General features: G+C 39.8%; 1 protein-coding gene and 1 long non-coding RNA gene across 5 annotated transcripts in view; both read right to left on the bottom strand.

Moving 5' to 3' along the window:
• Window positions 1-579: 579 nt before the first annotated feature.
• On the bottom strand, window positions 580-1,313 carry LOC121140541. Its single transcript, XR_005877450.1, has 2 exons — window positions 1,113-1,313; window positions 580-981 (listed from the first exon to the last, which is right to left on the bottom strand). It is a non-coding gene; the product is annotated as an uncharacterized LOC121140541 (long non-coding RNA).
• Window positions 1,314-2,176: 863 nt separating this feature from the next.
• Window positions 2,177-11,870, bottom strand: part of Ndufaf5 (NADH:ubiquinone oxidoreductase complex assembly factor 5) — a 29,788-nt gene continuing 20,094 nt past the window's right edge. For 2 of the 4 annotated variants that reach the window (XM_005068701.4, XM_040746384.1), the window contains 3 exons: window positions 2,799-2,882; window positions 2,445-2,527; window positions 2,177-2,285 (listed from right to left, as the gene is read on the bottom strand). In XM_005068701.4, coding sequence (XP_005068758.1) covers window positions 2,196-2,285; window positions 2,445-2,527; window positions 2,799-2,882 — 257 coding nt within the window. In that variant the 3' untranslated portion in view covers window positions 2,177-2,195. Of the gene's footprint in view, window positions 2,286-2,444; window positions 2,528-2,798; window positions 2,883-4,702; window positions 4,797-11,870 lie in introns of those variants that run through there. The other 2 variants (XR_005877449.1, XM_013112259.3) reach the window with 2 other exon arrangements.

The raw sequence follows: 11,870 nt of genomic DNA, 5'->3' as shown, positions 1-11,870 counted from the left end.
CAGATTTCGGGTACTCAGGGAGGAAACTGAAGCTCCATGTCTTCAAGAGGAATGTATCGAAAAACATGTGTAGACATTTAAAACCACTGCTAGCAAGAGCATTAGCTTTCATTTGCTATAATGCACCAGGGCCTACTGCACTACTTCCTTTTCCTTCCTTTTTTCTCTCTCCCACACCAAATAACTACCCCACCTCCAAATGTGTACTCATATTTCTTTCTTTCCTACAAGAGGCCAATTCAAGGTAAAATAATATTTAGGGTTCTATCTCTACCCAAAAATTGTAACATGTCTGCAATATGTATATACATATATATATATATATAATACACACACATAATAATAGTCTTTACTATTATTGTTGTTTCCACCTAGTGGATGAAAATGTTATGAAAGGGGATTGAAAAAATAAAGTTTACTTCAAAGCTAGAGAAATGGCTCAGTAGGTAAAAGTGCTTGACAACCTCAGTTTGATCCCAGGAACCCATATGTTAGAAGTAGAGAACCAACTCCTGCAAGTTGTCTTCTGACTACAACAGGTATGGCTCCCTCCAACACCAAAGAACAGACAAATAAATGTAAATAATAAAAAATTTTAAATGTTTACTTCAGGCTGGAAAACTGGCTCAGAGGTTAAGAGTATGTCCGCTAGTGGCCACTTTCTCTAGGCAGGTCCCATTTCCTAAAGTTCCAAACGCCCCAAACAGGAACAGTAGTTAGAGACCAAATATTCCAACAAAAAGCCCTATGGGCACATTTCACGACTTCCAAATTTTCTGACCCTGAGATGACAAGACAGTGAACTTAGATCAGGATAACAGTGCAAGAGGTATAAAATTAACAAGGGAAGCCTGGCAATAAACAGCTTGTTTAATCACTATACCAGGACTTTTACATGAGATTTTGCCTCTGCAATTCTTTAAAATGGTTCTTCTCTTAAGACAAAGTAGTGTATAAATCCACAGTGATTCTACCTAGACCCTAGAAGGAAAAAAAAAAAAAAAAAAAAGCGCCAGAATTCAGGGAGGACAAGGGAGATAGCTCACAGATTATAGCACTGGCTGCTCTTATAGGGGGATCCAGTGGCTCCCAGCACCCACATGGTGACTTACAATCACACTTAGCATCACTCCAGGGGATCCAACGCCTTCTTCTGGTGTCTGTAGGTACCAAGCATGCATATGGTGTAAACATGTAGGCAAAATACTCACATAAAATCAAACTTTAAAAACCTTGGCTGGGCGTTGGTGGCACACGCCTTTAATCGCAACACTCAGGAGGCAGATGCAGGCAGATCTCTGTGAGTTCGAGGTCAGCCTGGTCTATAGAGTGAGTGCCAGGATAGGATCCAAAGCTACACAGAGAAACCCTGTCTTGAAAAACCCCCACCCCACCCCACCCAAAAAATTAAAAACCTTAAAAAAAATCAAAACTAACAACAAAAATAACACACCCAGGGAAAGGAAACGGATCTTGCATAGAGGTGTTCTTCTAAAATCCATAACTACATAGTAGCTTTGGAGAATGTACAGAATACTCTGGTCAAAAGTGTGACAAATAGCTAGGTGTGGTAGAGCATGCCTGTAATCTGAACACTAAAGGCAGATGGCCTCTGAGTTTGAGTCCAGACTAGTCTACATTGTAAGTTCCAAGCCAGCTAAGGCTACACAGCAAGACCTGTCTCCAAAAAAAACAAGAAAAGTATAAGAAAAAATTTTCACCTCAGTATCTACAACAGTCACTATGAAAAATGTTTTCATTGTACTGTATAAGAACTTTCCAGAACCTAGCAATTTGTCCCTCCTCTCACCTTCAGAGCGTGATTGTCCCACAGAGATAACAAAAGACCAGAAGAACAGAAGGCAGGAAGGTACAGAATGCTACTATGAGTAATGTTTTCCTATCAAATCATGTATTTACACATGTGCACAAATTTCTAGGTTCTTCCACCACCCGGAAAACATTTCCTTTGTTTTTAGGCTGAATCTGCAAAGATGCCCAAATCACTAGGTAATAGCATCCTTACATAAATAGAAACAATGAGAACCTAGAATAGTTACTAAACATGGAATAGTATTAGGTTGCTAGCAAATAGCTTAACACACTGCTTCTTGCTTCAAATTGTAAGAATTTAAATGTGAAAGTTATTCATTTCTGATGAAAATTCTGGAATTCATTACAACTGAATAAAATATTTATTGTTTCTTTCCCTCTGGCATGACATCACTCAGTTTTGCTAGGTCTCCAAATGACACAGTTGCAGAACCTCTTTCAGCTGGCCTTGCCTGCAAACAATAAAAATGAAAGATATTAGATATAGATAAGCCCTGCTCAGAGTAGCCCCAGGCATGTCATGCATAATAAAATATACCCTAAGTCAATCAACAATGGAAAACAAACAGAAACACAAACCCTCTAAGAAATTGATGGCTTAATAACGTTACCTGAGAATCATGGTATTTCCATCCTATCATGTGGTAGATCTGGTATGTAGCAGGTACAGAACCATCCTCATTTCTGTACATTTCTAAAAAGACACACATAGTTAAATTCTGGAAACAACTGGGTGAGGAAAAAGTATCCACTTACTAAAAATCACCTACTTCAAAGAGAAATGGGTACTAGGTACTTTATGGAAACAAGAGCTGTTTGGAAACAGATAGAGATAGAGATCTATGTTTTGAGATAAAAAAGGACAAAGTCTGACAAAACCTTACAAGAAGGAACTAAGACTGTGGAGCAAACACCACTCAGCACAAACCCTCTGAGAGTGCAGGTACAAAGAGCGGGCGGCTCACCTCTGTAAACCGCTGCAGCTGCCAGCATCGTGTCTCGGTGCAGCAGGGGTTTTCTGTTCCAAGAACAGTTACTCTCACCCATACCTAAAAATAGACTGCAGTTTGAGATTATACTGCAAATACCCTGGCAGCTCAGTATAAAGACATGCTACAACTTATCCAACAGCACTCCTATCCTCAGTCTCATCCACCTTTGGATTACAGCAAGGCTGCTCACTGACTGGAGCAAAACTGCTTGAGGCCTCTTCGCTGTCAAGTCAGGTAAGAAATTCTCAGGAGAGAAGCCCTGGGGTGCTTCTCCCCACAACAGCCACAGTCTACAGTAAGACAGTGCAGCAAATGCCACCTAGATTCCAGATGGGTCGCAAGCACTGGCAAGTACCTTTCAAAGAAAGGTACATCTTACACTGCTTCTAGCTGTGATGCGGTGACAATGCCTCCCTCCTTCTAAGGAGCATATATAATTACAAGAGCGGAACTTGGGAGAGGGCTGTAGGACTCATCAGATATGATCAAAGCCAAGGCTTCACATTTTGTGATATTTTACTAACATTAGATTTACAAATTATGTGCTTTCCCCACAGAGGCACTTTTCTTAGCATTTTAAAATTAATCTGCAGACCTCTTCCCTTATTTTAAATTTCAAACTCCTTCTCTAGTTAATGGGAAGACGCTGTTAACTGATGATTTAATTATTATATTATGAAACTGATTCTACTAATAAACCCAATGTCCCGTATTTTGTGACTTTAATGGTCCCAATTCATAAAAATTATTAATAGCTACAAACTAGCAAGTTAATAAATGTGCTAGGTATAAATTGTAAATACACACTTACAATCCCAGCACTTAGGTAATTAATACAACCAGAAGGATCATGATTACAGGGTGATCCTTAGCTATGTGAGAACCTTTTCAAGGACACAAACAGCCTCCAACCAAAACCTAAAACATTAGGGCTAGAGAGATGACTCAGTAGTTAAGAGCACATACTGCTCTTTCACAGGATCTGAGTTCAAGTCCCAGCATCTACATAAGAGGCTCATAATTTCCAGTAATTCCAGTTTCAGAGGATCCACTGTCATCTTCTGGTCTCTATGGGTATCATATGTGTGATATACACTCAGAGGCACACACATACACATAAAATAAAAAATAAAAATAAATCTTAGAAAGTATTTTAGACCCACTATATATCCATCTTAAAAATATTCTCCCACATAGTGAATATCAATCACACAGTGACCAGAATAAACTAGGATTCACATTGTAACAGTCTATTACCAATGATGGAGACATTTAATTTCTCCTCAACTTTCCACTGCCCTGGCTTCCTTACACATCACATAAATATATACACAACACGATTGCACTACTAGACATTCTAAAATGCTGTCCAAACAATCATTACTCACATGTTATTAATAAGATTATTAGGCACATGCCACCCCTGTGGGTCTAACCCAGCGCACTTATAGAAAACTCAAGAGCACTCTACACCACTGCCTCTGTAGTTCACTCTTCCCTCTCCTTGTGAAGTACTGAAGAGAACCTGAACTCTGGGATCACAGCTTTACGTAACCTAGGAAAAGACCGATTGAGCCTATCTTAAACACAGTTTTTCATCTTTAAGATAGAATATCTTATAGTACACTCTCGGGAAGCTTTACTGACCATCTAGCAAAGATATTTATGATGGCAGACTAAACCTGAGCTTGGGATAAGACCAGCTACCAAGGAACTGTTTAAGATTCTTAGTGTTTTCTCATTTGATCTTGGTCAAGAGGCTGAGATTTCTCACAGTGTTTTTAAGGTTAAGTTCAACTGCTTATTAAAAACAAACTTATATAATATGTTACTACTAGAACAATAATGAGTATTGTCTTTAAAAAAACTGAACTTACCTTAAAACCACTGTGAAAGCCTTGAAAATTTCTTAGGTATTCATCAGCTGGTAATGCAACTTGTTAAATTAGGTCAATATTCTGGACTTTTTTTCTGTGAATTAATAATAATGGCAGCTAAAATGAGACACACCTCAACTATTTGGAAAACAAATACAACACAGATGTAGAATACAAAAGCCAGCTGGGGAGACAGCACCTTCCAGTTGACGTAACTGATTCCTGCAAGCACCCAAGCCCTTCCAACTCCCACTGCCCTTGAGCTTTTTCCCACTGAATACACAGCTGAGACTTCAGGATATGAATTAAGCTGCTGCCTACGCTAACTACAAGTTAGATAATTCCTTACATGTCTGTGCCTTAGTTTCCTCATATATCAGGACAGGTTTATCATGCTAGTTAGTCTTACCTTCCTATAAACCATGCCTTATAAGCATGCGAACAGTGCGTTTTTACTATACTCAAATCTGACTTATCTCTATGTAAAATCCTCAAGACAAACTATAAGCCTCATCTGAAGAAATCTAGAAGCTTCTGATCCTCTATCATTCCCTATCACCCAACTCTTCTATACATTTATGCAATATTATTACCTTAGTTCCTCCCAACATAAGGTTAGGATATATACCTTTTTTTATCTCCCCACCCATGATTTTATACACACTGTTCATTGTGCCACCCCTTCAAATTTTCCCTACTCTTCATCCTGCTGGACAACTCACTTAAACTTACATTCAGCTTTTTCTACAAAAGACTCCCTGACATCCTAAGGACATTTAAGGTCAAATCCCTTGTTTTTCTCTCATTTTACAGCTGAAGGTTTGTCTGTCTATCTTGGGAGTTCTTTCATCTAGAATATTAGTAACTTGTGAACAGAAACTATGTTTCTCCACCACTGGCTGAGGAGTTGGCACACAGCAAATGCTCAATAAATAGTAAATGAATAAATATAAAATCCAGCAGTTAATACTTTTGTCTAGTTTCTCAGATAGCATTTTTATACATTATCTTCATATAATTCTTAATCTACCTACAGATTAAAAAAAAAAGGCTCCACAGTAGAGGTATCTCTCTAAAGGGTAAGCATTAGGAATACTTCTTCAAAATATAAGACCTATTTAAAACCCTAGGGGACTGGCATTACCAATGGGAAGGAGCCTGACGCAACCTTCTGGGGAACCAGAAAGGTTTTAAAATTTGGTCTAGAAGGTGGTTAAAAATACAGTGACCTGCCTGAAGACCATGTATGGTGGTTTGAAGAGAATAACCCTTGAATGACAATGACCCCCATAGTCATATCATAGTGCTTGGTCCCCAGTTAGTGGAACTGTTAGGGAAGGATTAGGAGGTGTGGCCTTGTTGGAGTAGGTGTGGCTTTGTTGGAGGAAGTGTGTCACTTGGGGTAGGCTTTGACATTTCAAAAGCCCATGCCAACTCCAGTTTCTCTCCCTGCCTGTCCGCCAGCGGATTGAGATGTAAACTCAGCTCCATACCTGCCTGTCTACCACCAAATTTCCTGCCATGGTGATAATGAACCAAGCTTCTGAAACAATAGCCAAACCCCCAATCAAATGCTTTCTTTTATAATAGTTGCCTTGGTCAGGGTGTTTCTTCACAGCAATAGAACTGTAACTAAGACACCATGTGTCCCACATCTGCATTCCCACACTTCTTTCTGACCTCCCTTTAGATGAAGGCATCTCTCGACCCTCATCAGGGAAGCTTCCGGTTGCAGTAGATAATAACACAGAGAACCCTAACTGGCCATAGTGCAGAGACTTAGACAAATAAGAATGTCCAGTTCTAAATGGAACACATATACCCCCTTCTCTAAAGACTCAGGGATCACTGAGGAAGAGGAGGCAGAAGAATGTAAGAGCCAGGTGGTGGATGACAAGAAGGAAACAGAGTCTTCTAGACATAGCAGGGCAGCATGCACAAGACCTGGCAAGTCCCAGCCAAATCAAATCCTAGCATTGACAGTGGAACTGCATACAATGTTCCACCCCTATCTGAGGAGATATTAGCCCTGTTAGCTGCTGGGAGAGGAAGGGTTAGTTTTCTCTAAGGATAGCTACTGATAAGTCAACCATAATCCAGGAAAAGGCCACAGATCCAAGTAGTACAAATTGGCCTTGATAAGGGGGAGGGAGGACAGGAACACAAAACTGAGTGTGAAGGGAAGGTGGGTGGATCTTAAATTATCAAAGAAATAAAAATATTTTTAAAAAATATAAGCAATAGAATTAAGGTTATGGTACGTAACAGGACAAAAAGGCTAATTTCACTGTTTTAAGGCAACATCTATATTTAGTTTATAGTACTCGGATTGAAGCAGCTAATTCTAGGTTTAGCATGACTACAGAAGACAAGGTACTTTTATGCCTTGATATGTTCATTTGTATATCAAGGAATTAGAATCTAAGCCAGATACAATGGTATATACTTATAACTCCAGCACTCAGGATGTAAAGGCAGACAGACAGTGAGTGTGGGGTCAGCCTGTGATCCAAAGCAAGACCAAGGGTAGCTTGAGGCACATAGCCAGACCGTCACAAGAATAAGAGGCTGGAGATGTAGCTCACTGGTGGTGCACTTTTTTTATTTGTGCAAAGCTAAGGGTTTTTTCATCCCTAGAAACACACACCTATGGGGGCATCCACACATGAAAAGAAAAAAAAGAAGCCTCAGAGGACTGTAGAGTAATTACTGTATTTGTAAATCAGTGGGCAGTAACCTTTTCCAACTGATAGGTCTAGTTTCTTGTGTCTTTCTCTTTTCTTTCTTGAAATGAATCATGAGCACAGCATTTATTATAGAGCATCACAAAATAAACACTATTTGAAGAATTATCATTGGAGCCTAAATGGGAAATAATAAGTTCATTACCATGTCCCAAGCTTTCAGATTTCTATCAGTGTGTTTAGCACTTGGGGAAGTGTTCAGAAGAAGGGTAAATCAGTATTTATCCTGGGTATACAAATGGACTTCAGGTGCCCATCCAACAATGAGAGATGCACTCTCAGCCTGGATTCTTGGGGGAGGGTCTAGGCCCTGCCCTGGATGAAATGACAGACTATGGACACCCCCATGGAGGGCCTCACCCTCCCTGGGGAAATCAGAGGATATTAGGGGGGTTGGTGGGAGGGCACGGGAGGAGGGGAGGGAAATGGAGAGGGACCTGGGATTGACATGTAAAGCAACCTTGTTTCTAATTTTAAATTCAAAAATAAAAACAAAAAAAATAAAACAAGGGTTGCTGTGTTTTATTAACTCAATCATCTTCAGTATACATCTATAGCCTACTAATCTTATATTTCATGATGAAAGAGACCTTGAATGGTAAGTTTTTGGTTATGTATATCTCCCTATGTTAATAAGGGTAACTCCACACTCAAAAGAGTGCTAAGCATGTGAAATGGGCCTTGTGATAAACAGGCAAGTAACAGAAGTAAACAGGCCAGAACCTTGTCACTAATAGGTAAGTACAACAAGCAACAGGGGTTAGTTAAGAAGCCAGAGCAGGAGACAAGAGTTTGGTACCTACTTCTGTCACTCAGATTAAAGTGTTCCCTTTAGCTCTAATATTTCTCACTTAATACAGGGGCAACACAGTTACCAAAAGGGCTACTGAAAAACGCAAGTGCAAGAATGTTTGTAAAAACCACAAATCTATAAATAAAGGGGCAAGCAACTTTATAAATTTCATTATTCCAAAACATATTACCACTTTTAGAACCAGATCAAGGCTTCCTTCCGTAGGCATAGATGTGTTTTATATACCCCAACTTTAACTCCTCCAGTCATCAAAATTATCTATGCTATTAATGAAGAGTGTGTGTGTGTGTGTGTGTGTGTGTGTGTGTGTGTGTGTGTGTGTTGTGAGAAAGAGGGAGGGAGGGAGGGAGCAAGTAGTTCACAAAGGAAAATAGTTGGGAATCTCTCAATGGAAGATATTTATTTATTACTTATAAGTCCCATTCTTCTAAGTTGGGAGGTAGGCTCTGTGTCACTGTTGTTCCTCAGAGTGTCTTCCTTCCTGGCCATTATTTCCTCCACCTGTTATACACCCTCACCCTGTAGAGGCTTGCTCCACTTAGCCATAACCTTCTCCTGATCCTGCCTGGTGGCAGATTATCAGCCTAGTCAGTTCCCTCCTTTGCAAAGTCTGGCACCTGGCTCAGTTTTCCTGCACACCCCTGGTCATGCCACCATTCTGAGGAAGGGATTTCAATGTTAGTGTCCATCAAGTTCCATTCTCTCTACCTCATATCCAATGAGCTCCATCACTGCACCTGTGCCTCGTATGTGAGATGTGTCCCAGGAGTTATCACTTGTAACTGCTTTATCTTCAAATCATTCACCAAGCACCTCATTTCCCGACTTCATTACCTTCCCCTTAATCATCAGCATGATTAAGTACTTCAGCTATAACTATTTCCTGACTGCTTAGAGACTGCTTAGCTACAGCAACTTTCACCCAACTTCCAGCTCACTTTGGCCTTCTACTTCCTTTTTCTTCCAGGCCATTATTTCAATTATATTTGTGGTGTTACTTTTCATTTTTGGGTTTGTCATGCAAATAGCAAATTCCCAACCCATGGTTGGTAAGTCTGATTGACTTTAAATGAACCCTTTAAACTCTGTAACTTTGCCTAGTCATTCTCTCCAATGACTATTTCAGTGTTTCTATGTAATTCTCAAGCTTTGTACTTCTATATAATATTACTTCCACTGTAACAAGGAAAAGAGCTCCATGAGCTAGGAACTTCCTGCTATCAAACACAAACACCTATGTCTACTAGGATTACTTTCTTACCTTCCATCAATACATATAGATGCCTCCCCATTCCCTAGAGAGTCATTTGGGAGACTCAAGTTACTACAGGTAGTTAAGAGTTCATCAGCAAAGACACACAGGTAAGTAAATTTGTAAGACTGCATTTACTAAATGCTTATTTCAGAAAGGTCACATCTGATCTGCCAAAAACTGTCACATTTCCCTCCTAAATATCTGAAATACACTCACCTAAATTCAAAATACTACCATCCCTCAGCAAACTTTAATGCAAGAAGCTTCCTTTACTAATTAACTCTTGAAAATACGAATCTTAGACTGGAAAGACACTTGGTGCTTTAGAATACTTGTTGCTTTGGCAGAGGATCAGGGTTTGACTCCCAGCAGCCACATGTATAAGCTGAAATTCAGGGGATCCAACCCCTCTTCTAGCCTTCTCTGGGACCAAACACACAAGGCACACATACAAACATGCAGGCAAAACACACATATGTGGTAGAATATTATTTAAAGGTGTGTTACTTCTGTTTGTGCTGCATATGTTTAACTCTGTAAAGCTGTGATTCTTTGCCTATCTAAAACACTTGATGGTCTAATAAAGAGCTGAAAAGCCAGTGAGGCAGGAACAAAGATAAGTGGGGCTGGCTGGCAGAGAGAATAAATAGGAGGAATGAGGAAAGGAGCAAGAGGAGAGGAGAGTCCCAGCCTCCCAACCAGTCACGTAATAAGAAGGAAAGTAAGACATAAAGAAGAAAGATGAAGGCCCAGAAGGAAAAGGTAGAAGGGTTAATTTAAGAGAAGATAAAAAAGCTAGAAACAAGCCAAGCTAAGGCCGTGCATTCAGAAATAATAATAAGTCTCGTGTGTAAATAATCTGGGGGCTAGCTAGGTGGTGGGCTCCTCAAACAGTCAAAAGAGCAAAAATATTGCACAATACACATACATGTAAAATAAGTAAATCTTTAAAAAATTTCAAAATATTAATGATGCTTTGACTTCTTTCCAATCTAAATGCTTGACAAGGACATTTTTTTAATTGAGTATTTAATGAAGATCTGTGGTGATATGAGAGACTCAAATTACTACAGGGGTAAAAGGACAACCAACAAAGATATGTAGGTGATCAAAATTTGTAAGACTGCATTCAACAAATGCTTATTTCACAAAGGCCACTACATTAGGTTAGGGATACAAAAGTGAAAAAGAAAAACAGAACCCTTGAGGCCCTTTGTCCGGTGAAACAGACTAAGGAATTTGGCCTCAAGGTGGGCATGACATGACCATGTGCAGAGACAAACCAAAAGGTCTCTATTGACACTTGAGTCACTTTGCAGGTGTGGTATGTAACAGGGATACTAAGAATGAACCTTGAAAAACAGAGAAACTGCAGAGACTTTTGAAGGTCTAAGAGACAAGCCTGGTACAGCTACATGATGCAATTTTCAAAGCCATGCTAAAGCTCTGGATCTCAACTAACAATAAAGGCTTTCCCTAATTTTGAGCAGAAGACAGCAAACATACAGGTAGAGAAAAATGCATTGCAACACATTAATTTGGATAGCCCAAGCTGAAGCAACATAACTGTGGGTTCAAGTCCAACTTGAGGCCAAACTATGACATACAGTCTCACAAAACCAGACTCACCCCCCAAATTTCAAGAATCTGGGAACTCAAATTATCAACGCAGGGAAGGGAAAACGGGGACCACCACCACCATTGCCAACAGTCCTGTGTGTTTGAAAAACTCAGTCCTCAACTGGTGGCACCATTCTGACCATTTTGGAAGGCTATGGAAGAGGGGAGGTCTAGCTGAAGGAAGTGAGTAAATGGGGTGCTAAGCCTTGAGAACTATAGGCTAGCTCTGTCACCCTGGCTTCCTGATGTGGTTTCTCCTATCACAATGCCTTCCCTGTTATGACAGACTATATACCCTGAACCCCGAACCAACATCAACTTTTCCGTTAAGCTGCTTTTGTCAAGTATTTGGTCATAAAGGCAAAAGTAAGTAATCCAAGACTTTAGGGTTTCATGCCAGATCTGATTCTCACTTGCCACCAATCCCATCATTCAGCTCTCCATCTCACTGCCCTCTGCCAAATGCCCATTTTCTAGTTTCAGCCATGTTCTCTTGTAAAAGGTTTTTAAATATGCTATTCTTTATGCCTGAGATACACTTCTGTCACCTTTTCATCTGGTTAACTCATCTTTATTCTTTTAGAACATGGCTCAAATGCCATCTTCTCAAACAAAATTCCTTTCATCTCCTAGACCAGGATCTATTCTCAACTAAACCCTCAATCCTAAACTACTTAAACTAAGGTTTGAAATGTTTTTAAATATGTGTAAGTAGACATGTGTGTGATGCTTAGA

This window comes from Mesocricetus auratus, unplaced genomic scaffold (genome assembly GCF_017639785.1).
Source record: "Mesocricetus auratus isolate SY011 unplaced genomic scaffold, BCM_Maur_2.0 Super-Scaffold_100004, whole genome shotgun sequence".
NCBI classification, from domain to species: domain Eukaryota; kingdom Metazoa; phylum Chordata; class Mammalia; order Rodentia; family Cricetidae; genus Mesocricetus; species Mesocricetus auratus.
The sequence above is the reverse complement of the archived record's forward strand: the minus strand, read 5'-3'. Positions and strand labels throughout refer to the sequence as shown.